Below are 26,827 nucleotides of genomic sequence, written 5' to 3' on the forward strand. Positions count from 1 at the left end.
GTATCTTTATAGACTTACTCAATTTGAATGTTTTACATATTTATACCAAACACTAGAAATGTCTGCCAACTCTAAGTAACACCGTTCTCCCTTTCTAGGAACTTGTTGAGATGGTAAAAGCAAAGAAAGCTGCTCAAGAGCAAGTACTGAATGCAAGTAGAGCCAAGAAATGACAAGACAATCTTTGTTATGTGTGCATTTTTATAATAAAACTGAAAATACAAATTTTCATTCTTAAAATTATACTTGTGATGATTTGAGAGTATGCCATTCTTGGAGATCTGCCATGCACTGGGGTAGTCTTATCCTTTGAAACTTGGACACTGTCTCATTCAAGTTTTCAAGTATGTGTTCATTTTAATTTTTTTCTCTAGGGGTTAATAGCTTAAAACTTGCTAGTCTCTGTTTTAAACATGTATACATTCAAAATACTTTTATTAGGAGCATTTTAATCACGAAGCCAGCACATGTTACTGCGAATCTGGTTAAAATCTGGTAGTTGCTTAATGGGACCTACAGGGTAAAAGAAAGAAAAACAGTTAAAACTGACTCAAAGGAAAATACTTAGCCAACTTTCTGTATAGGAGAAAAGTGGCCAGGCTTACCAACAGCAGCGATAGCTGGACTCTTATCATAAATATATTTGGTACACACTTCTCGGATTGTCTCAGCATTCACAGCCTGAAATAGAAAAGATACTAGCATTCAGCTTTTTGTATTCTATACCTGCAATGATACATACTTGTAGCTTTGTTAACAAGAATACTTTTACACAAGACCCAATGGTGTGTAAGAAATGGTGCGTGAACAGTATTTACATCAACTCTTGCTTCAAGCTCAGGGATGGGAATTCTTCTGTTATAGCATAACATTTGCCTGCCGATATCCTCACAAATTGGAGTGGAACCTGTTTAAAAAGAAAGAGAAGTTAAGCATTGGAATATAGATCAACCTTTTGAAAATAGGCCTTACATTTTTATTCTTACCATCGAGTTGCAACAACATGTTTGTTTTCAGAAGGTTTTTGGCCCGTGCAACCTCACTTTCAGTGACACTTGTACAGAGTCGTATCCTAAAAAACAATTAGAAAAATCAAAATGTCAAGTAGATTGAATATGTGTTTTGTGTTGATGACCTAAAGACATGGTGCCGTATTCTATTTATTATAGCACAGCTTGATTTTAACTTATAAAAAGCTTGAAGTTACTAATGATCCCAAAAGCTAAGCAAAAGCTAACCTACACTGATTATTTTCTAATTTCTTTATAATCTCTAAATAAATGATACGACTAGCAGACAAGTTCAATACAATATAAAAATAGGCTAACCACATTTTGAGAAATGCTATAATTATTTTAAGACTTCATGAATCCCCATCTGCTAAGCTCTGATATGCTAGAGGATAGGTCAGTGGGTAACTGGTTTCTCAAAACCAGTTGAGTTTTACTTAAACCTGATAACAATTACACCTAGATAATTACAGCTAGACTTAGAGAGATGTAAAAAAGGTCATTTAAAAATGGTGGAGGAAACGAAATGGTGGAGGAACATATTCCAAGAAGCTGTGGGCCTTTATGCTTATCTCAAGGTATTAGTTTTGACTACAAAACACTACAATTTTCTTTTAGCAATGGCAACCTCAGATTCCGTTTTTAACATAGCCCTTCCAGATTTTCCAAACTTCTAGTTGGTGTTTAAACATTTTAAACTTTAAGGATCTCCTTCCTAAAGTAATCTCTTTTTAAAAAATCTTTAAAAATATTCTGTAGTATGAAATTAATTCAGCTTCACATGAGACTTACAAGAAACATCTGTGATCTTTAAAAACATAGCTGCTACTAGTGTTGTTCTTTTGATTAAGTGCTAATAAAAACACCAACAGTATAAAGAAGAAACTAATCTCAAATGGGAATTCTGGGCAAGATTTATTTCCTCACCATTCTTTCTGAACAACGTGTAGCATGTCTGCAATAGTGGCTGGTTCACAAACCATATAGATTCCCCATAATCCTGTATCCGTATAGGAAGTGTTGAAGGACTGGAAGCTATGACAGAGGTTGCCATGACAGGTGAGCTGGGCCAGCTTGCTAGATAAATTCTGTAAGGAAAAAAAATGTCCAGGAGAACTGTAGGTAAATGTGTCCAAATTATCAGAAAGAAAAATGAGATATGAGGCCAATAGTGACTGCCCTAAGAGGCTGAGTTTCTCGGTTTTATCCATCAACATCCATCTCAATAATAAATTTAAAATAAGACTAAGAATTATACTTAACTCATCAGCTCAGTGTGTCCCCAGAGAAATTCATAATGTAAAAAGCAACAAGTTCCTATAATTAACATAGCACTTGCACCCACTTCTAAAATAATACATTGTTGTTATCAACCCAATGAATCTGCAGAGGGCTCTTGGCTATGTATGCTTAAAGATTTGAAATGAAATATATTACATGTGAAACCTAACATAAAATGAATTTTATTGAAATCTTTTCAGTACAAATATACACTTTGTACTACAGAGAAATTAACAAAAACAGTAAAAATTCCCAAGTATTTGAGAGTATACTGCAGATGGGATGCATTTCACCCCTAAATACATTTTAGTGTGCACTTCTGAAAAACAAATCAACTTCACAGAAATTACTAAAATTAGGACATTAACAGTTGTGTAGTACTATTAACAAATCCTTCTATCCTTACTCAAATCTGGTGAATTATCCTGCTAATAAAGTTTATGCCAAAAGAAAAAAATGTTTTTCTGGCCAAGAATGCAATCAGGATCAATTTATATTTTAAAAGTCAAAATTTATAGTACAGAAGTTCTGTCTTGTCAGTTTAAAATTCTAAAATCACTTACCATTCCTCCTCCAAAAGAGCGATCCCAGTTGCCTATCAGTGTGTTTGCAACCATGAGACAGATAGTATCTGGATGTGCCCAACCAACAGCTTCAACAGCTACTGCAATGTGTGCCAAAGGCATCTTGTCATCTCTCACTCGAATCTAGTTAACATAAAAGACTAGTTAAAATTACCAGTACATAACATGCTTAACAAGAAAGAAATCAAATTCACCAGTCCCATTAAATGCAAAGTTAAAATGCTCTCCATGACTCTTACTTTGTTTTCTTAAACTATCAGGCCTAATTACATTGTACAGTCTAATCTAAAAGAATTTCACAAGTTAGGGAAAGATGACTTTCACCAAAAGGTCTCCAAGTGAAATACAGACAATACCCACAAAGTGTTTACCTGGTAAAGAGGAATGCATTATTTCACTGGTAGAAATCAATCATTTGTGTTTGTTGATCTGAATTTTTTAATCTAAATTTAAGCTAATAATGACGTAATTGGCTAATATTGTTCTGCCAGTGCTAACGCCAGGCCTCCTTCCAGGCCCTACTTCGAGCATCGTTCCTAATGTGGTGAACTAAGCCTCTAATGAACTGACAAGCAGCAGATTCTCTGCAAGTTCTGGCTCTGACGGGCAGAAGGAAGAACTTCACCAAGAATAAATCTAATGTGTGAAAGCCCAAATTTGGATGTTTTTAAAAATAAAAGATTACTTTTATACCTTACAATATATAAATGAGCATAGTACCAAAGAAAAGCACCAAAAACCATTATATTGCCCATAAAACATTGTTTCCTTAGGAACACTAGGTGGTTAAATAATATGGAATTTGAAGGAATATAAGCAAGTATGTCCATCCGCGTCCCTTTCTGTCAGTTTAAGCCTTTGGTTACTTCCATTTACTCATGTTAGAAACATGCACATTCTGTACACTCATTCATAAATGCAACACAAGAAACAAAGGGCTAACTGCTAGCTTAGGAGGCTTCCCCTACCTCACTTCCTGTGAATTTGCAGGGAGGTAGAGCTGGTATTTCTCCTTTGTGTGTGGACAGAGTGTCACCAAAATGAAACTTTGCTAACTCAAGCAGTTCATCATGGGAAACTCCTAAATTAAAGGAAAATATTTCACATATCTAGTAACAGTACAATCTAAAGCAGACAACTGCCAAGACTTACTTTACAATAGCTTAAGGTGATACAATGGGATGTAAGTTACACACATTAACTATCTGCACTCAAAAAAGCATTTGAGAGCTCATACAACACTTTCTTCCTTGGTGGTGTGTCATTCTGTAGAGCAGGGGTCCCCAAACTCCAGGGCACTGACCAGACCAGTTTCTGCCTGTTAGGAACCCAGCTGCACAGCAGGAGGTGAAATTGAATGTAATGCAAACTTGAATCATCTGGAAACCATCCACCCCCTACCCTGGCTGTGGAAGATTCGTCTTCCACAAAATTGACGCTTGATGCCAAAAATGTTGGGGACCGCTGCATGGAGCGATGGACAGTTTTCATCCACACACCAGTGGATTCACAGAAAAAGTTAAGACAGCTTAAAAACACCACATTCCATACAAAATCATGTCCTAGAATGCAAAGTCACTTCTCATTTTTTTAAAAGAAGAATAAAACTATGAGCTCTAACATTTAAAGAAGGCCAGATACACAGATATGTTTTTTGATACAGAGATATGTCTCTGAGCTCTATCAGAATTCAGAAATAATTTCATATAACGTCCAAATAAATCCATAGCTACCTACTTACTACTTGCTATCCAAAACTTAAGAATTACTTAGATTTTGAATCCCTTACTATTGAAACACAGTACCCAAACAGAGTCAATCAGTGAAGGTTTCTTAAATACAAATAGAAACTTACAAAACAAATTTAGGCACGTGCAACTGGTTTATATTGCCATGAGATTTCCTTAAAACATTCTACTAGAATATAAAAGCACAACTTACACTCTCATGTTCCAAACAACTCTGTGGTATAAAACAAGACAGTATATGCTGTATGTTTTCAGAATCCTTATATAGGAGAGCCACCTTGGATATCAATCCGGAGGGTGACAAAACAAGGAAAATCCCAGTGGTACAAGAACGACAAGCAGAGTGAAAAAAACCTGAGCATGCACACAGTTCTTAGTACCTGACGACAACTGCGTCCACTCTTTTATTACCTTTACCTACAGCCCTCCTTGGGTGTTTCACAGACTGCTGCTCCAACACCAACTCTTTCCCAAAAGACAGGAGTGCCAATAATGTTTAATGAAGCTAGGTCTGACCTATTTCATTGAATTCAAGATGCCATTGTTTATAAGACACATCATCATTTTTGTGTCAATAAGATAAAGTGCTAATTAATCTAGGACTGACCATTAACTATTAGATATCCTGGCTTCAGTAATATTGAAGTGAACTCAGGAACTACGGTAAAACCCACGGTGTCCATATGCTACCAACAATGACAGACATTCCACACAGCTTGGTTGTTGAAGCCCCACCTGACCAAGTCTTCCCATTTTCCAAGAGAATTTCCCAGTGCACTGCTCACCATACAAAGGTACTGTGATTTAGCTGAGAGCCACAATGAATAACATTTGAGGTATTTAAACCTCATTTCATCTTCTCTGTTATTTCCAAGTACATTAGCTCAGAAGTCTATCCAGAGCAACTAGAATTTTAATTTACTATCATTTCTAATGGGAGAAAAATTAACACAAAATATATACACTCCATCTATCTTCACTTTGTCTTAAAGAGGAAAAAAAAAACTAGAAACCAATAAGATGTACTGTTTGCCTAAATTCAAACTATCAGGAAATCTAACAGAATCTAATGTGAATGTTCTTATCATTTACTAGTTCAAAACATGTACTCAAAAAAGCCTTGTTCTGCCCTGGCTGGTGTAGCTCAGTGGATTGAGCGTAGGCCTGCGAACCACAGGATTGCGGTTCGATTCCCAGTCAGGGCACATGCCTGGGTTGCAGGCCAGTTCCCAGCAGGGGATGCATGAGAAGCAACCATACACTGATATTTCTCTCCTTCTCTCCTTCCCTTCCCCTCTAAAGATAAATAAATAAAATCTTTAAAAAAAACAAAAAGCCTTGTCCTAATGCCAGTCACTTGCATGTTTGGATTCCCATTAAACATTTTCATGGTTCCCTATGTGCTTCCCCTTCTCAGTAATTAGTAGATATACTGAATAAATGAACAAATGAAAGAATTAAAGAATGACATAACATACCATTCCATGCTTGACCAAGAGATAAATTTAAAATCTGGAATGATTCCCAAACTATAGAGCACTATCTTCCAAGTGTCATTGTCTCCCAGGTCACTCATGCCCTTCTCTTGCAAATAAATTCCATTACGTATGTATGTACACTCACGCACTCGAAGGTCCGTACATTTTTCCATTAAAAACCTCCGAAGAAGACAGAGGGAAAGTCCAGTTCCCCCTACACAACACAGTGCCATATTTTGCTTTGTATAATGCGCATCCACGTTTTTGTGTACATTATATGTGGTGGTGTTATATCCATATATAATGCACACCTTTATTTTTCCCTCAAAAATTTGGACAAAAGTGTGCGTTATACACAACAAAATACAGTAAACGGTTTGTTCTGTAAATACTCTCAGGACATCTCCCAACAGGATCCAAATTAAATAAGAATATCACTTTAACAAAACAGTTACAGGAATTTAAATCAACCAACCTCCAGCAGCAGCAAGCACAATCCTTGGCCCCTTATAATGTGTGGTTATATAATCTACTAAATCTTTACGATTTATAGATCTGTAAATGGAAAAAGAATAGCAATATTAAAAGGAAGTTAAAAAGCACAGATCTTCACATACTATACCTTAAATTAAATTAGACCTTAAAGGAAATCTAAATTAAATAAATAGAAAAAGGATACTGGCAACAAGTATCAAAGAATTTCAACTTTTTTATATCACGAAGAGAGATATGATACCATCACTTGTTTATTCCAGAATTAATTAGAAGCCCAGACACCTGGGAGTTAGGTAGGGTTAAAATATAGCTAAGAACAATTTTATTCAGATTATTGGGGAAGGGCGGGAGGGGGCAGGGAGGAATTATTTTTTGAAACACACTTGTTGAATGTTTATGAATGCTGATTTTCACAACTCATATATTTTTCTCAAAAATAAATGTGAGAATTATACCTACTTGATATTTTCAGTTGGTCCCAAAATTGTCCGGCCAAGTGCAGTATTTTGATAAGCTGTGGCATGAAGATAATCAAAAACAACTTCTTGTAAATTGGTTTCAACTTCCTGCATCTCTCTAAGGATTACTCCACGTTCACGTTCAATCTCTGCTTCTCCCAATGTGCTATTTTGTATTATATCAGCAAGAATTTCCACAGCTAATTGAAAATAAAACATAACACTAAGTATCTTAATTTTCACTATTCAAATCTAGTAAAATAGCATCAGAAACCACGATCCTGACCATCAGTCAATACCAATTAAACTGGGAAGAAACATTTTTCTATACATTTGATACACATAAAAAACAATATTAATATTTTAAAAACATAAAATAAAAACTCCTGTGGTATACGAGAGCTTGAAGAAAATTCCTAAATCTGCCAGAGGTCCCACAACACTTAACTCTACCTACAAGCACTTCAAAAATGCCATGGATATCTGCATATGTGTAAACTGTATGAAAATACAAAGTAGAAAATGAACCGTATTAGAATATCTAAGTGTTTACAGAGTTCCTATCACTCAAGTATTTACTATCCAAGCTCCCACAGCAATGAGGCTGCTACATAAACAAGCCAAGAATCATCATACTCTATGCTTCCAATGAACCACTTAAATTGGTGTCCTCGCGAATATCCTTCCTCACGAATATCCTTCCCCACGAAACTTAATCCCTGTGTCTATTCTCATTCTTGCCATTACCAAAGTCACTGATACAGTGATCATCTAACAGGGTTAGAGCAGCTAACATGCTCAATGAAGCATGCTAATATGAAAAAAAGGATAGGTACCCCAAGACATAAGGATAAGTAAAGGGTTAAAAGTGACCCTTGGGAAAAACTGATGAAATCCTCAAATATTTATACAAAAATGACCCTAATTTGCAAAAAGCTAAAAATAAACTGAGAGATACAGTATCATGCTATTAAGCAATTTTATCAGAAAAATTATATACCTCTTCAAAAAAGAAAACCTATTCTTGAAGAATTAGTATTATCTATAGCTACAATCACAATCTGAATTTTAATAAATATAAAACAAATTTATAATCCTTGACTTCATTTTCTTTACTATATACTTTTATTAAGTTCACTTTAAGAGACTCTGTCTCAGATGCAATTATGTTCAAATACTGAGCACCTCCTAGAATTATTCACCTCTGTAGACTGCCCTAAACGACAAAACATACTGCTAGAGTAAGGTAGGGCTGAGATGATGACCAAAGGGAAAAAATTACCTGTAAATCCAAATAAAACCCATCCGTCTGGACAGACAAGAAAACCAGAGGCCAAGATGGGTGGAGAAGAACCCAAAGTCAAATACGAGGACATCTTATGGCCCCTTTTTGCTTTCCCTCTTGTTGTTTGTGAAAAAAAGAAAAGAAAAAAGGAAAAAAAACCAAACCCCCTTTAAAGCAGCTTGATCTAAACCCTTTCTTCTTAGCCTCTAATCAATCAGTACTAAGGCAAAAACTGTTTCTAAAGAAATCACTAAAAACTTTACAGATGAGCTGTACAATTCACACCCACACACCACCGTCCAATTCTGTCAGTTTTATTCGTTTTGGTGTAGAAGTTAGGCTACCATGCAGGTATCTGCAGGTGGTAGGTTTTTTTGTTGGGTTCTTTTTGTTTTGACAAAGCAACCAGGTACAATGAATCTGAGTGAGAAGACATGCATTTGGGTCCACAGTAAACCACTTAGTAGCTGAATACTCCTGAGCAAGTTAGAGTCTTGGCCTCAGTTTCTATAACTGAGAGGTGGAGACACCTATTTCATCCATTGTTTTCAAACATGTGATTACTATGCAGATAAAATAAGACAGTATGTACACAAAATATAATATACACAAAATACTTGGCCCTGACCAGTTGGTTAGTCATCATCCCCCAAAGCAAAAGGTTACCAGTTCAATTCCCCATCAGGGCACATGCCTGGGCTGCAGGTTCAGTCCCTGTTTGGGGTGCATACAAGAGGCAACCCATCAATGTCTGTCTCTCACATCCATATTTCTCTCCCTCTTTTTCTCCCCCCCTTTCCCCTCTCTCTAAAAAGAAATAAATAAAATGTTTTAAAAAGTACTTATGTAAAGTTTCAGACATTATTAATAAAAGCCTACTAGAAACACAAAATCCCAAAGTAATGAAACTAACTATAACTATACAAGGGTCATGAAGAATATTAATTTCACCAGTTAGCATTAAAACTGCTAAATTTTATTATTAATTATACCACTGAGAAAATGTTTCGTGTAATAACTTTCCTTTAAGAAATGCAAAAACTCTAGCAACATGGTAACCACAACAAATTGGTATGCTATGCTGTCAGAATAATTCATTTCTACAAAATAAAAATAAATTTTGTTATAAAAATAATCTTATAAGTGAACAACTGCTTATTTTGCTCTTGATCAAGAGGTTTAGTAGCAAACAAGGAATAAAAAAAATGCTCCTACCCAGAACAAAAAATAAAAAGCATCCAAATTAGAAAGGAGTAGCAAAACTGTCACTATGCAGAGATGATTTGATATTTTTATATGGAAAACCTTAAAGACTCCATGAAAAAACTGTTAGATCTAATAAACTCAGTAAATTTAGTAAAATTCAGTAAAAGGATACAAAATCAATACTCAAGAATCTGGCACATTTAATAATAAACTATCAGAAAGAGAAATTAAGCAAATCCCATGTACAACTACATCAAAAAGTACTAAATACCTAGGAATAATTTTAAGGAAGTAAAAGTCATGTAAGCCTAAAAACTAAGAAACTGATGGAAGAAAACTGAAGACACAAATACATAAAAAGATATTCTGTAAACCTGAACCAGAAGGATTAATATTGTTAAAATGTCCCCACTACCCAAAGCAATATACACATTCAGTGCAATCCCTTTCAAAATTCCCATGGAATTTTTCAGAGAGAGAACAATCAATCTTAAAATCTATATTGAACCATAAAAGACCCCCCCCAAAGCCAAAGCAATCTTGAGAAAGAAAAAAAGAACCGAACGCACCATGCTTCTCAATTTCAAACTATATTACAAAGCTACAGTCATTAAAAGTTTGGTACTGGCATAAAAACAGACACACAGATCAATGGGACAAAACAAAGGACGCAGAAATAAACCCGCATTTATATGGTCAATTAATCTAAGATAAAGGAGCCAAGGGGAAAATGCCTTAGTTTCTTTGACATGGTGTTAGGAAAATTGGACATACATATACAAAAGAAAGAAACTAGACCACTCTTACACCAAACACAAAAATCAATTCAAAATGGATTAAAGACTTAAATATAAGACCTGAAACTGGTCCTGGCTGGATAGTTCAGTAGGTTAGATTGTCATCCCCATACACCAAGGTTGCAGGCTTAATCCCGGATAAGGGCACATACAAGAAACAAGCAACGAATGCATAAGTGGGAAAATGAATCAATGTTTTTTTCTCACTTGCCCTTCCTCTTTCTCTCTCAAATCAACTAAAAAAAAAAAAGACTTGAAACCATGAAACTCCTAGAGGAAAACACTGGTAGTAAACTAGGACCTTGACACAAGTCCTAGTGATGATTTTTTTAATCTGACACCACCAGCAACAAAACCAAACAGACAAGTTTTGGTGGAACTACGTCAAACTAAAAAGCATCTCCACAACAAAAGAAACAAACAAAAGGCAATCTATTAAATGAGAGAAAATATCTGTGAATGGTATATCTGGTAAAGGACTAACTTCCAAAAAAATATAAAGAACTCATACAACCACAGAAAAACGACCTAAATCAAAAACTGGACCAAAGATCTGACTATACATTTTTCCAAAGAAGACATACACATGGCCAATGGGTACATGAAAAGATGCTCAACATCACTAAACATCAGGGAAATGCAAATCAAAACCATAATGATACCACCTCACACCTGTTAGAATGTTTACCATCAAAAAGACTATTGATGGCCCTGGCTGTGTGGATAGTGGATTGAGTGTTGGCCTGTGAATCAAAGGGTCACCAGTTTGATTCACAGTCAGGGCACTTGCCTGGATTGCAGGCCAGGTCCCCAGTAGAGGGCACATGAGAGGCAATCACACACTGATGTTTCCCTCTCTTTCTCCCTTCCTTCCTGTCTCTCTAAAAATAAATAAATGTAAAATTAAAAAGACTATTGATGGTGAGAATATATATAGAGAAAAAAGAACCCTTGTGCACTGTTGGTGGGAATATAAATTGGTGCAGCCACTGTGGAAAACAGTATGACAATTCCTCAAAATATTAGAAATAGAACTATCACGTATCTAGCAATTCTACTTCTAGGTATTCATCAAAAAAAAATGAAAACACTAACTCATAAAGATATGTGCACCCTCCTGTGCACTGCCGCATTACTTACATTGTCAAGACATGGGAACAACCTAAGTGTCAAAGAATGAATTATTCAACTGTAAGAAAGAAGGAAATCTTGCCATTTGCAATGACATGGATGAACCTCAAGCACATTATTCTAAGTGAAATAAGTCAAACAGAGAAAGACAAATACCATATGATCTCACTTATATGCAGAATTCAAAAACAAGCAAACAAAAAACCCAAGCTCATAGAGAAAACAGGCTGGTGGTTGCCAGAGGTGGGGGTGGGAGATAAGGGTGAATTGTTCTGTTTTTCACTTAAATGAGTAAAGAAACAAATTAATGGAAAGGAAGGTATGAAAAAAGCATACTTCAGGATGAGGATCTAGAACAGGAGCGTCAAAGTCATTTCCACCAGGGGCCACAGCCTCACCGTTACCTTCAGCGGGCTGAATATAATTTTAGGAGTGTATAAATGTAACTACGCCTTAACAGTTAAGTGAGAGCTCAGAGCTGCTACCAGGTAGAAAAAAAGTTCTGGGCCGGATAAAACAAGGTGGAGGGCTGGATTCGGCCGACAGGCCTTGTGTTTGCCACCTGCGATCTAGAATGTACAAATGCAATAAGCAAGATTTGGTCAAAACACAAAGCCCAGCACTCCGCTGATATAAAACCTGTTGAGGTTTATACAAATAAAAATTCAGATACCAAGGTAAAATGGGGGAGGGAAACACAATAGGCCGTAATAAATAAATAAATAAATACAATTTTAAATGTTTTAGCCCTGGCCAGACAGCTCAGTTTGTTACTACATCATTCTTGCCAAGGTTGCAGGTTCAATCCCTGGCCAGCACACATACTGTACAAGAATCAACCAATGAATGTGTAAATAGATGCAACAACAAATCAATGTTTTTTTCCCCTCTCTCTCTCCTTTCCTCTCTCTCTCTAAAACCAATTTTTAAAAAATGCTAAATGTTTCACTGCACAGCTATGGCTCTGGACGAAGTATTTTTGTATCAAGCATTAGGGCCTGGCTGCCACAAGTCTTGCAGTCTCTAAATATTTCATATCATTTGTTCATCTAGGAGAAAAAAATTTTTTTTTCAGCCCTGGCTTGTGTGGTTCAGTGGACTGAGTGCTGACCTGCAAACCAAAGGGTTGGTGGATCAATTCCCAGTCAAGGCACATGCCTGGATTGCAGGCCAGGTCCCCAGTAGAGGGCATGCAAGAGGCAACCACACACTGATGTTTCCCTCTCTTTCTCCCTCCCTTCCCCACTCCCTAAAAAATAAATAAAATGTTTAAAATTCTTTTTCACATTTCTGGGGGCTACCCTTTCATAACAGACATAATAAAAACAGTACTAGATTATGTGTTAACTCTTCTGAAAGTTACACCTCTGCAATATAAATAACAATACCTCTTGGCAAATCTTTAGAAAATGCTTTGGCATAATACACAGTCTGCTCTCTGGAGGTATAGGCATTGAGATGAGCACCCATGTTTTCAATCTCAAGTTCCAAATCTAACTGAGATCTCTTTTTGGTGCCCTGAAAAAGAGAGGAAAAAAGATTATAATACCTACCATTATCCCTCATCTGTTTTAAACACTTCAGACAACAAATATGTGTACATAAGCCTATGCCTGCTTCACACAAGGACCAAATTTGGTTTCTACAATACATTAAGCTTCAGAAATCATGGTATACATGTATTTTTGGATGACCCTTATATCCCAAGAGAAAATCCTTATTTCAACTCTATAAAGCAATTATAAGTCATTATTTCAGATACTTATTCTGGGAGAAAAAAGACTTCAAAAATAATAAAGTTAACATGCTATCTTCAATAGATTGAAGTGGTTCTTCTTGCCTTAGAATGAGATTTGTGCTTACTATCTCTTAAAAAATGCATTTTTATAAAATAAGTCTGACAACCTGCCTTGAAAGCCATATGCTCCAGAAAGTGAGCTGTTCCATTATTCTTCTCATTTTCATATAGACTTCCAGCATCAATCCAGAGCCCAACCTTAATGCAATGATGGAACAATTAGTACAGCACCATTTTCTTTCTTTTGAGGAAATGACGGGAGCGGGGGGGGGGAGCTCCTTCTTCTTTCTGACAAATGCTTTCTAGTCTTGACACTAAAGTTTTCTTGACTTAAATGGATTCATAGTATATTCCTATGAACTCTGAGTTTTAAAACTGTTGATCATCCAGACTCTGTTACATGCTTACCTGAGGACCCAGATTCTTAGTCCAACTTGTACTACAGCCATTAACTACCGTATAAAGAACATCAGAGGTCCTCAAATATAGGTTCAAGTCCTGGCTCTGTCACATACTAGCTGAGTACCTAGGACAAAACCATTTAACTTCTCTGAACTTGTTCCTCAACCATAAAAAGGGTGTGATGATGGCTAATACAAATAACTGTTTTAAAGATCAAATAAGTATGTTAAACTTATTTGTTAAAACAAGTATGCCTAACAAATATAATTCTTTCATTACTGTCAACATTACTAACAATAAATAATACAGTAATAGGCTATAAGAACCAGATGCAGACACTTAAAACAGGGTACACGTGCATCCACTGTAGAAGTTCCACTGGAAGAAAGATTCACAAGCTAGTGTCACCTGTCAAGGCACAATAACTGCCACTATTTTTCAACTACCACCAACAAGAAAACTTAGATTAAAACCAACAATTTGCTCTCTCCTCATGAGAAGTCACTCAAACAGTGGTTGCCTGAATCACTTACTGTGCATGTTGAGAGCCCAGAATCTTCAGAGGCCACCCTGAGACCGTTCTCCAAACGTGTTACTCGTGTTTCAGGAACATTCAGAACAACTTGTGCAGCAGCCTGTGTACTTCTCAATCTGTTCCCTCCAAAATATAATGACTGGTTGGAGGTGGAGGGGTGGGAAGGAGGAACCAAAACACATCAGTATTCTGATTGTCAACGTCGATGAAAAAAACCACATCTATCTCAAAGAGACTCTCTCTACAAAGTACTCTTCCCTCCTTAACTGGGAACCTTCCTTCCTTTATCATTCCTCTTTTAAAGCCAGAGACATGCCTATAAATAAACTGCTTTTATTTCAACACCTCTCCTAGAAACGTTTAATATTCATTAAAGAAGGAATAAGAAGGAAAATATCAAGAAAGAGAGAGAAAATATAAAAATACCTATACGCAACGTAGAAATGAGATTTAGGCTTTCACTGTTAGAAAAAAGCAAAACGTTTTGGAAACGGTAGAAAGGGAGAAGACACAAAGGGCAGGTGCTCAAGATACACACTGGCTGACAGATTTGTTGACTATGGACTATTCGTCTGTCCGCAGTTTTTCTTTTTCTCTTTCTCTATACAGATGTTAAAGCCCCACATACCTTGGCGAAAGTTAAACGGCTCTCATAAGAAAAATGTATACACAGCCAAAATTTTCCTTTAGCAACCCCGGGGCTCGCAAAAAGCCCGCTGAGGACGAAGTTTAGTCTTAGGCAAAAACAGAACTTGGGGGACAAGAACGAACTCACTTACTAATTTCCCCCAATTGGCAACCACTGTGTTTTCAGTAATGGACATGCAGTCTTTATAATGACTCCTCAAAAAGTGGGGTGAAAAGACCGGTAGCCAGAGTCATCCCACAAGTCACTGGCAGGTCACGCGTAGGGGTAGCCCCGCAGAAGTAAAGGGCCCCGGGGCTCCCCTTGGAGGAGGCCGGGCACCACCCACCGCTGGGGGTGTGCGGTGCAGTCTCCGGCGGCCGGAAAGGGCGCCGGTGACTCGAGTCCACCGCGTAGGGTTCGGCGGTACAGGCCGGGCCCGGGGCAGGAGGGCACCCAGACAAGTGGAAGACAGCTCACCCGTCCAGCACCACCTCCGACTAGGAGTCTCTCGGTGAAACCCCACAGCCGCGACCGCGCCCTGGATAACAGCGGCGCCCTGGATAACAGGGTTACTCTGGCTGCCGCCGCCGCCGCCGCCATCTCTGCGGTGCACTGGTGGCGAATGTACTTCCGAGGTCGTGACCTGGGAGGTGGTTCTGGAGGAAAAAGAGGACACCACCTTGTGGCGATGATGAGAATGACACTCCTGCCGAGGAAGGTAGAGGCCGAGGAAGAACTCGACCTCGGCCTGCAGATGAGCCGTCTGTTCCAAATAATAAGAATCAGGAAGTCTGTAGAACACCCTGTATCATCAGTTACTTTGATAGACTACGGCGTACAAGTCCCAAATGTGGAGAAGATAAAGATAACCTGATGCAACCTATCATCCCACTGGTGGTTGAATTGGTTGGAGAAAGTGTGATAAGTTCCATAACTGTCCTTAAAGAAAGCATCTAATGAGAGAGTGCATAGTGAGCGAAGGGGAGGGGAGGGGGAGATCAAGTATCAGTGTCAGGCCCTAATTACTCTTCAATCTTTAATGTCTGGCTCATTTCATTCCATACAAATTGCTCTTGGTCAGGCCACTAATTGTTGAAAGATGGGCTCTTTATCTTGCCTTATCAGAAGGACCTTACCATAGTCCTTTTGGCAGAATGTGACATGATAGAGCTCTTTGAAATTTCTTTTCTCATTGTATCTGAGAGCTCCTCCTTCTACTTCTTTTTCACCTTCTTGGGCAGCTCTTTATTTATAGAACTCTTTTTTTAAAGACTCTATATATTTATTTATTTTTAATTTAAAGAAAGGGGGATGGAGAAAGAGAGGGAGCAAAACATCCATGTGTGGTTGCCTCTCAGGGGCCCTCTATTGGGTACCTGGCCCACAACCCAGGCACGTGTTCTGACTGGGAATTCAGTGTCTAACCCTTGGGTTCAATCCACTGAGCCATACCAGCCAGGGCTATTCTCAAAAAATTTCAAGAAAACTAAAAGTAGCAAGCACTGTTCTAACTATGCTATTGTTATGCTCATTTTACAGATGTGGAAAATAGGTAAAATAACTTGATAATGCAGACTATCTGGCTCTGAAGCCTGTGCTGTTAAACACCATGCTAATTTGCCCTCAAAGTTGGTATCCCCCAGGTTCTGGACCTGGGCCTCTTCTACTGAGGATTTCCATTTCCACCTGTGTACAGAACCAACCCTTTCTCTTGGGTTCCATGCCCACTCAACTATTCAATTGCTACACAACCCCATTTAAATATCCCATTGGCACCTCAGTATCAACTTGTCCAAAATACAATTCACTGCCTTGCCCCTAAGTCTCTTCCTGTAATACCCAATACGAAACAGTCAATGATACCTCCATTCACCCAAACATTCCAACCAGATTGGGGAAAATGGGAGGGTTAAAACTTGGCAGCTACTGGATATGGGGTTTCTTTTTTCAGATGATTTGAATGTTCTGAAATTAGTCATGATAGTGGCACAACTTTATGGATATAATGAAAGCTATCGAACAGTGTAAGTGGGTGAATTATATGGTATGTGAATTATATCTCGATAAAACTATTACCAAACATTGAATAAATGATTTTAATAAATATGCCTCTAAAAATATATTGAAATGGCCAATTAAAACATGAAAAGATTAGCCATCAGGCACATGCAATTCAAAGAAGCTACGGCTAAGGTACTATTCACACACTAAGATCATATAATGTAATGAGAAAGATAGATAATAACAAGTTTGATGAGAATATGGAGACCTTTCAACCCCCAACATTGCCAGTGGGAATATGAGTGGTGTAACTGCTGTGGGAAACAGTTTGGCAGGTCCTCACCATTTGACTCAGCAATTCCACTCCTGGCTATACACTGAGAAATTGAAACACATGTCCACACAAAAATTACATACACATGTTTATAATAGCATTATTTATAAAAGCCTAAAAGTGAAAACAACCCAAATGTCCATTAACTGATGACTCGATAAACAAAATGTGGCATATCTGTACAATGGACAGCAACAAAAAGGAATGAAGTATTGATACATGTTACGACATGGATGAAATTTGAAAATATAACACTATGAGAAAAGGCAATCACAAAAGGCCACATATTGTATGTTCCATTTATATGAAATGTCCAGAATAGGAAATCCGTAGAGACAGCAGATGAGTGATTGCTGGGGGCTGCAGGCAGGTACCAACAGGGAATGACTGCTGGTGGGCATGGGGTGTCTTTGAGGGTAATGAAAATTCCCTCAAGTTAAATAGTGCTGGTGGTTCTATAAACCACTAAATATTACATGTTAAAAGGGTAAAATCTACGATACATAAATTATATTTTAATTTTTGAAAATGCCCCAAATCCCACTATCCAAAAATTGTTATCGTTAACATGAGGGTGACATTCTATATATCGTTCTACGCATGTATGTGAATAGAAAGGTCAACTGGACGGTGAATAAATGGACGGATGGATGGCTAGCTAGATTAATTGAATACACAGTCAATATTCTTTAAAAAATGGGATAATACAGTCCTGGCTGGTGTAGCTCAGTGGACTGAGCACAGGCCTGCAAACCAAAGGGTTGCGGTTCGATTCCCAGTCAGGGCACATGCCTGGGTTGTAGGCCAGTTCCCAGCAGGGGATGCACAGGAGGCAACCATACATTGATATTTCTCTCCCTCTTTCCTTTCCCTCTAAAGATAAATAAATAAAATCTTTAAAAATGCTTTTAAAAAGGGATAATACAGCAGATGTTATGTTTATTAAAGAGTATCTGGATATTTTCCTTTTGTCCCCATGTTGCAGAATCACCTCCCAAAATTCAGGTTGGTGTACACGATGTGCTAGTAAGCCCAAAAACTAAGACAGCAGAGCTTGGAGACGAGGAAAGGCTTATTTGATTTGGCTGAGGTGAGAGGATGGGAGAGCCGGTATCTCAAAAAGCAGAAGTAGGGAGTTTATGCAGTTTATGCAGTTTATGCAGCTTTGAAATAGGAGGAGTTCCAAGGAAGTGAGAGAATAGTCTGTGTTTCTTTAGTCATAAATAACGCTTTTTATATCAGACTCCTGGGAGTCAACCACTGGTCGCAACAACCTTGGAGACAGTCTTTCTGTAAAACAAACTCATAAATTCTCCTTGTGACCCTGAAGTTCTCTTATCTTGCTTGACAAAGAGACACCACAGTAGCAACTTATGACTACATCCATAAGAACTAAAGGAACTCAGCAGGAAGCATGGTTAACAAGTGAGCGAAGTCTCAATTGAGAATAAAATCATTGCCTTGGCTGGTGTGGCTCACTTGGCTGGGTGTCAGTCCCACAAAGCAAAGGGTCACAGGTTCAGTTCCTGGTAAGGGCCTGGGCAGCAGACCTGGTCCCCACTTGGAGTGTATCCAAGAGGCAGCCCATCAGTGTTTCTCTCCCTCTTTTTCTCCCTCCCTTCCTCTCTCTCTAAAAATAAATAAAGGTTTTTTTAAAGATTTAAATCATTTAATTTTAGCTGACAAAAATACTAGTAGTATTAAATTCACAGGGGGCTCAGCCATACCCACTCCTCACCCTTTACCATTTTATTCTGTGCTGTAGGACACTGACCTGCATAGACTGCTTGATTCATTATATTTCTGGTTGGGTTTAGCCAGTAAGTCAATACAGGACACAGAAACCTGTAGCAGTGAGAGGGGTACATTTATCCCTCAGCTTTCTCCCTAGGGGCTGATGCATTTCTCTGTGACAGGCCCAGCCTTCTTCATACAGCTATCCCTTCTGAATTCCAGTGGACTTTCCTTTCTCTTCTACCTTTGAGACTAAGTGGATATAGGATTCTGCTATGGTTACTTCTGGAATACTGCAATCCCCTTCTTAGTTTTCCCAAACCCTTCCCCTGCATTTGTAAATAGTTCCTTTATTAAACCCTCTTCAAATTATTCCATTCTAATATGCCAGGAACTAGACTGCTACAAAGCTCTAAATTTGTGTTAAGCAGTATTAGTATAAGTCAGTAGTACATTTAATATTTATTAAACTGTATTAGGATTCAAAGTGATTCAATAGTATTATCAGTAACTATTATATATATATATATATTTTATTTAATCTTTATTGTATTTTTCATTACCACATAGATCCCTTATACCCCCCTCCCCACAGCATTCTCCACACTGTTGTCCACGTCCATGTGTTCTTTTTTCCCTTCAACTCAATCCCTCCACCCTCTAAACTGCCTCCACTGCACCCGTTAGCTGTCATCTGCTCTCCATCTATAAGTCTGTCTCTTTTTTGCTTGTTAAGTTTGTTCATTAGATTCCACATATGAGTAGTATCATATGCTATTTGTCTTTCTTTGACTGGCTTACTTCACTTAGCATAATGTTCTCCAGGTCCATCCACACTGTTGCAAAGGGTAAAATTTTCTTCTTTTTAACAGCTGAATAGAATTGCATTGAATAAATATCCCATAGTTGTTTTATCCACTAATCTATGGATGGATGCTTGGGCTGCTTCCATATCTTGGCAATTGTAAGTAGCGCTGCAACGATCATTGGGGTGCTTATGTTCTTTCCAATTAGTGCTTTGAGTTCCTTCGGATATATACCCAGAAGTGGGAACCCGGGTCAAAAGGCAGATCCATTTTTGATTTGTTGAGGTATCTCCATACTGATTTCCACAGTGGTTGCATCAGTCTGCATTCCCATCAATAGTGCAAAAGGGTTCCTCTTTCTCCACATCTTCACCAGCACTTGTTTGTTGATGTACTGATGATAGCCTTTCTGACAGGTGTGAGATGATACCTCACTGTGGTTTTCATTTGCATTTCTCATGATTAGTGATGTTCACCATCTTTTCATATGTTCATCAGCATGTCCTCTTGGGAGAAGCGTTTTTTCAGGTTATTTCCCCGTTTTTTAATTGGGTTGTTTGTGTTTTTGGTGTTGAGTTTTGTAAGTACTTTACAAATTTGTATATTAACCTTTTATCAGATATATCAGCAAATACATTCCCACATTCTATGGGCTGCCTTTTTGTTTTGATGATTCTTCCTTTGCTGAGCAAAAACTTTTTGGTTTGATACAGTCCCATTTGTTTCTTCTTTCTTAGAAGTGTATTTTATTGATTATGCTATTACAGTTGTCCCATTTTTCTCCCATTTATTCTACTCCTCCTTGCACCCCCATTCCAGCCAACATTCCCCTACCTTAGTTCATGTCCATGTGTTATACATATAAGTTCTTTGGTTTCTTCATTTCCTATACTATTCTTAATTCCCCCTGTCTATTTTGTATCTACCAATTATGCCTCTTATTCCTTCTACCTTTTTCTTCATTCCTCCCCTTACTCTTTCTCACTGCTACCCCTCCATGTGATCTCCTTTCCTGTGATTCTATTCCTCTTCTAGTTGTTTTCTTAGTTTGCTTTTGTTTTTGGTTCAATTGTTAATAGTTGGGAGGGGTATTTTTTGTCATTTTACTGTTACAGTTTTGATTTTCTTCTTTTTCTTAGATAAATCCCTTTAACACTTCATATAATAAGGTATTGGTGATGATGAACTCCTTTAACTTGAACTTATCGGGAAACTTATGCCCTTCCATTCTAAATTAGAGCTTTGCTGGATAGAATAATCTTGGATGTAGGTCCCTGTCTTTCATAACTTTGAATACATCTTTCCAGCCTCTTATTTCTTGTAAGATTTTTTTTTTTTGAGAAATCACCTGATAGTCTTATGAGCCTCCCTTATAGGTAACTCTTTTCTTTCTCTTGCTGTTTTTAAGATTCTCTCATCTTTCATCTTGGCTAATGTAATTATGATGTGCCTTGGTGTGTTCTTTCTTGGGTCCAACTTCTTTGGGACTCTGAGCTTCCTGGAGTTCCTGGAAGTCTATTTCTTTTGCCAGAATGGGGAAGTTCTCCTTCATTATTGGTTCAAATAAGTTTTCAATTTCTTGCTGTTGTTCTTCTCCTTCTGGCACCCCTATGATTTGGTTGTTGGAACATATAAAGTTGTCCTGGAGGTTCCTAAGACTCTCCTCATTTTTTTGAATTCCTGTTTCTTGATTCTGTACTGGTTGAGTGTTTACTTCTTCCTTTTGTTCCAAATTGTTGATTTGAGTCCCAGTTTCCTTCCCTTCATTGTTGGTTCCCTGTATATTTTTATTTATTTCACTTTGCATGACTTTCACTTCTTCCTCTATTTTGCTCAGTCATGTCTGTGAGCAACCTGATTACCAGTATTTTAAACACTGCATCTCACAGATTGTCTATGTTCTCGTCACTAAATTCTTTTTCTGGAGTTTTCACCTGTTCTATCATCTGGGCCATATTTCTTTGTCTTGCTGAACCTGTTATGTTGTTAGGGGTGGAGCCTGAGGTATTAGCCAGGGCGGACACCCCACTTCACTTTGTAGTGGCAGTATATGTGGGGGAGGGGTCAGAGAGGGAACAATGTTGCTTTCTCAGCTCTCGCCCCACTATCAGTCACTTCCCCTGCTACCCACAAGCAAGTTGGTCCTCCTGGTGCTGATTCCCCGGTGGGTGAGTTTTTGTTCATTCTAGGAGCCTGTGGGCCTCTTCAAGGAACTGTCCTGTGAGTTTGGGAATTTTTCCCACTGCTGCAACCCCCACGTTTTTACAGCCTGAGTTTCTGAAGCTTTATTTTCCTGTGCTGGAACCCTAAATTGCATAGTCTGTCTCGCTCCCTATTTGTCCCTTCTGGATTATCCACACACAAACATGGTACTGCCCAATCCACCAGCTGCCGCCTCGCTCACCTGCTCTGCCACCTTGCTACATATCCTCTCCATCCAGACTTCCCAGCTGCCCAACTCTGCCCCTCCTACTTGTCTGGGTGAATGGTTCTTCTTTAACTCCTTGGTTGTCAGACTCCCATACAGTTCTATTTTCTGGCAGTTCTGGTTATTTTTTGTTTTTAAATTGGTTGTTGTCCCTCATTTGGTTATGCCAGAAGCAAAATGTAGCTACCTATGCCTCCATCTTGGCTAGAAGAGACTCCATTTGTTTCTTCTTTTGTTTCCCTTGCCTGCAGAGATACATCCAATAAAATATTGCTGCCTATAAGATATTGCTGTCTAAGATATTGCTGCCTATATTTTCTTCTAGGATTTTTATGGTTTCAGGTCTAACATAAGTCTTTGACTCATTTTGAATTTGTTCTTGCATGTGGTATAAGAAGGTGGTCTAGTTTCATTTTTCTGCACATATCTGTCCAATTTTCCCAACACCATTTATTGAATAAACTATCTTTAGATGATTGTATATGCTTGCTTCCTCTGTCAAACATTGACTATAAAGGGATGGGTTTATTTTAGAGCTCTCTGTTCTGTTCCATTGATCTACGTGTCTGTTTTTATGTCAGTACCATGCTGTTTTGATTACTATGGCTTTGTATTATAGTTTGATATTACATAGGGTGATTCCTCTAAGTCTGTTCTTCTTTCTCAGAATCACTGTTGCTATGAGGGGCCTTCTGTGGTTCCATATAAATTTTTTAAATATTTTCTCTAGGTCTATGAAATATCTCATTATAATCTTCATAAGAATTGCATTAAATCTGTAGATTGTTTTGGGTAGTATGGACATTTTAATGATGTGAAGTCTTCCCATCCATGAATATGGTATGTGCTTCCACTTATTTGTATCTTCTTCAATTTCTTCAATGTCTATTAAATCCTTGGTTGGGTTTATTCCTGGTATATTATTTTTTGAAGCAATTGTGAATGGGATTTTCTTTTTTTTCACATTTTATTTATTTATTTTTAGAGAGAGGGGAAAGAAGGAAGAAAGAGAGGGAGAGAAACATCAATGTGTGAGAGATACATTGACTGGTTGCCTCTCTCACACTCCCAGCTGGGGAGCTGGCCTGCAACACAGGCATGTGCTCTGACCTGGAATCAAAACTGACCTTTTGGTTTTCAGACCAGCACTCAATCTACTGAACTTCATCAGCCAGGGCATGAGATTGTTTTCCTAATTTCCCATACTGTTAGTTCATTATTGGCATATAAAAATGTAACTGATTTCTGGATATCGATATCTTATTCTACTACTTTGCTGAATTCATTTATCATGTCCAGTAGTTTCTTGGTAGAATCTTTGGGCTTCTCTATGTATACTATCATGTCATCTGCAAAATAATGGTAGTTTTACTCTTTCCTTTCCAATGTGGATGCCTTTTGTTTCTTCTTCTTGTCTGATTCCTGTGGCTAGGACTTCCAGTTCTATGTTGAATAAGAGGTGAAAGCAGACCTTGTCTTGTTCCTGATCTTAAGGGGAATGCTTGTAGTTTTTGTCCATTGAGTATGATGTTAGTAATGGGTTTGTTATATATGGCCTTTATTATGTTTACATATGTTCCTTCTATTTCCACTTCACTGAGAGTTTTTATCATAAATGGGTGCTGGATTTCATCGAAAGCTTTTTCTACATCTGCTGATATGGCTGTTTGGTTTTTATCCTTCATTTTGTAAATGTGGTGAATCACATATATTGATCTGCAAATGTACTAATCTTGTATTATCTGAATAAATCCCACTTGATCATGGTGTATGATCTTTCTGATGCATTGCTGCATTTGGTTTGCTAATATTTGGTTGAGGATTTTAGCATCTATTGTTAATCAGGGATATTGACCTATAATTTTCCTTCTTTGTAGTGTCTTTATCTAGCTTTAAAATTAGGATAATGCTGGCCTCATAAAATGAGTTTGGGAGCCTTCCCTCCTCTTGAATTTTATGAAATGATTTGAGAAGAAAAAGTGTTCGTTCTTCTTAGAATATTTGGTAAAATTCACCTGTGAAGCCATCTGGTCCACGGCTTTTGTTTGGGGGGATTTTTAAAAATTATTGCTTCAGTTTTTTTAGGTGTAATGTGTGTATTTGGATTATCTGATTCTTCCTGATTTATTTTTAGAAAATTGCATGATTCTAGGGATTTATCCATTTTTTCCAGGTTGTCCAGTTTGTTGGCATAGAGTTGTTTGCAATATTTTCTTACAATCCTTTGTACTTTGTTGGTGTCAATTGTTATTTTTCCTCTTTCAGTTCTGATTTTATTTACTTGGGTCCTTTCTCTTTTTTTCTTGATGAGTCTAGTTAAACTGTTGTCAATCCTGTTTATCTTTTCAAAGAACTAGCTCTTCGATTCGTTCATCTTATTTATCATTTTTAGACTCTAATTCTTTTATTTCTGCTCTGATCTTTATCATTTTCTTCCCTCTACTTACTTTGGGCTTTGTTTGTTGATCTTTGTCCCCCTTTCCCTTCTTCTTCTCCCCCCCTCGTTCTCCTCCTCCTTCTTTCTTCTTCCTAAAGCAAGCCATGCAACATCGTTGCCTAATTATTTTGGTGTCAACAAACTCCTTCAGCTTTTTCTTGTCTGGAACACTCTTTATTTCTCCTTTGATTTTCTTGCTGGGTAAAGTAGCCACGGTTGTAGGTCCTTGCTTTTCATCACCTTAAATATTTCACACCACTCCCTTCTGGCCTGCAATGTTTCTGTTGAATAATCAGATGCAAGTCCAATTGGTGCTCCTTATAAATAATTACCTGCTTTTCTCTTGTTACTTTTAGAATTCTCTGCTTGTCTTTAAGCCTTGTCATTGTAATTATGGTGTGTCTCAGTGTAGGCCTTTTTGAGTCCAACTTATTTGGGACTTTCTGAGCTTCCTGGGCTTCTGTGACTTTTTCCTTCATCAGATTAAGGACGTTTTTGGTCATTATTTCTTCAAATAGGTTCTCAATCCCTTGCTTGCTCTTTTCTCCTTCTCGTATTCCCATAATGTGGATGTTGTTACACTTCATGTTCAAAATGTTTCTTATGTTATCCTCATTTTTTTAAATGCTTTTTTCTTTCTTCCGCTTTGCCTGGGTGTTATTCTGTCTTGGCTTCCAAATATCTGACTTGATCCTTTGCTTCATCTAACCTATTGTTTATTCCTTCCAGTATATTATTCATTTTAGTGATTGCATTCTTTTTTTCTGACTCGTTCTTTTTTATGATTGCTATGTCTTTTTGCATGCTGTTGAGTATCCTTATAATCATTACACTAAATTCTCTATCTGATAAATTGCTTGCCTCCATTTCATCTAGTTCTCCTAGAGAATTATCTTGTTCTTTGATTTGGAATCTGTTTCTTTATCTTTCCATTTTGGCTGCTACTTCCTATTTTCTGCCGTAGCTGCTACACCAACCAGTCATTAAATTGATGAGTTGTTAATTTAATCAAGCTGTAACTGCAGCCCAGTTTAAGCACCACAGGGTGGGGCAGAGTAATTCCTGCAGGTGGAGCTATTGCTTTCCCTTAGGCTGATGCCACTTGGAGAGAAGTGCTCTGCCTAAGAAAGATAGCTCCTGAAGTATGGGCAATGGCTCAGCCCAGGGATCCTGGAGGCTGTTCCTTCAATTCTGTTCCCAGAGCCACCAGCCCCAGACTCTCCTGAAGCATCTCTAGTCCACTCTGGCCTCCCTCTGGTGGAGCCCAAGTAAGTGGCTCAAATGAGATTTTGTGTGTTGACCCTTTAAGAGGCTCTCTAAATCTCCAGCCATCTCTCCCTGGCAGAGAGAAACCCTGCTGCTTTTCACAAGTGGATGTTATCTGGGTTCCTTTCCAGCTCTGGTGCCCTGTGCTGGGGAGCTCAGCTTGTGATTTAGACCCTATACTTCTCAGGTGGAGCCCACCTGGCCACTGAAATATCCTCAGGAACTTCAGCTGCCATCCCTGGGAGCCCAGTCAGCCCTCTTGCATCTCCTCCTCACTCCCTACCAGTCACATTGTAATGAAATGGTTTCTTCTGTTTCTCCTGGTTATAAGGCTTCTCTCCAGCTAGTGTTCAGTTGGTTATCCAGGATGATTTCTCTACAATTTAGTTGTAATTCTAGATCGATCCTGGGAGGAGGTTAGTGTAGCTTCCACTCACACCTCTGCCATCTAGCATCCTCCAGTAGTATTTAATTTTACTTTGATAGAAGAAAAAATGAAACTAAAGTGAAACTGAAGGGATTTTTGAACTTCAAATACTTTCTTACCACAAGAGATATTATTCCCCCAAAGCTACTTCATTAGAAGTCAAGAGCTATTGTTTAAATTGAAATGTGTGTTCTTTTAAAATCCTCTCTAAAGATTTTTAAATACATGTTCCAATCTAAACAGTAGCTCCTGACTCCTAGCTTTGGAAGATAAATGCATTTGAAATCTTACATTTCCTCTACTTCACTCTTTCATCTTCTGATTTTTGTTAGTTACATTGTTACTATTATTGCATTATTCAAATGTATCCCATTCATAACCTGTTTCATAACCATCATTCCCCTAATTGTTTGGTAAGGTCATAATATTTAAATGGGTCAATGTTTATTATCAGTCCTTTTATGTGACTTTCTATTACTGCATTCTTTATATTGATTAACCTTTAATTGACTGACTTTCATTGCCAGTTATTGCTATTTTTGTGGTTTTGATAGTTGC

General features: G+C 37.9%; 2 protein-coding genes across 3 annotated transcripts in view; one reads left to right on the forward strand and one right to left on the reverse strand.

The window, feature by feature from the left end:
• The window catches only part of DNAJC2 (DnaJ heat shock protein family (Hsp40) member C2), a 33,191-nt gene extending 32,962 nt beyond the window's left edge, over positions 1-229 (forward strand). For both annotated transcript variants that reach the window (XM_037057086.1, XM_037057087.1), the window contains exon 17: positions 99-229. In XM_037057086.1, the coding sequence (XP_036912981.1) occupies positions 99-173 (75 nt within the window). In that variant the 3' untranslated portion in view covers positions 174-229. The remainder of the gene's footprint in view (positions 1-98) is intronic.
• PMPCB (peptidase, mitochondrial processing subunit beta) lies at positions 184-15,447 on the reverse strand. Its single transcript, XM_037057088.1, has 13 exons — positions 15,314-15,447; positions 14,207-14,347; positions 13,383-13,469; positions 12,862-12,991; positions 7,056-7,254; positions 6,577-6,656; positions 3,844-3,956; positions 2,855-2,998; positions 1,938-2,098; positions 987-1,072; positions 819-907; positions 606-681; positions 184-513 (listed from the first exon to the last, which is right to left on the reverse strand). The coding sequence occupies exons 1-13, from the start codon at positions 15,434-15,436 to the stop codon at positions 449-451; spliced, it is 1,494 nt and encodes a 497-aa protein (XP_036912983.1). The 5' UTR covers positions 15,437-15,447; the 3' UTR covers positions 184-448.
• Positions 15,448-26,827: the final 11,380 nt, after the last annotated feature.

The sequence above is a fragment of the Sturnira hondurensis genome, unplaced genomic scaffold, assembly GCF_014824575.4.
Source record: "Sturnira hondurensis isolate 20B ecotype Veracruz unplaced genomic scaffold, ASM1482457v3 Scaffold0009314, whole genome shotgun sequence".
NCBI classification, from domain to species: Eukaryota; Metazoa; Chordata; class Mammalia; order Chiroptera; family Phyllostomidae; genus Sturnira; species Sturnira hondurensis.

Coding starts and splice junctions, on each gene's coding strand:
- PMPCB (XM_037057088.1), bottom strand. CDS start 15,436: ATGGCGGCGGCGGCGGCGGCAGCCAGAGTAACCCTGTTATCCAGGGCG. Junction 12,992..13,382: donor TGGAGCATATGGCTTTCAAG/GCAGGTTGTCAG, acceptor TCTCTTTTTCAG/GGCACCAAAAAGAGATCTCA. Junction 908..986: donor CATGTTGTTGCAACTCGATG/GTAAGAATAAAA, acceptor CTTTTTAAACAG/GTTCCACTCCAATTTGTGAG.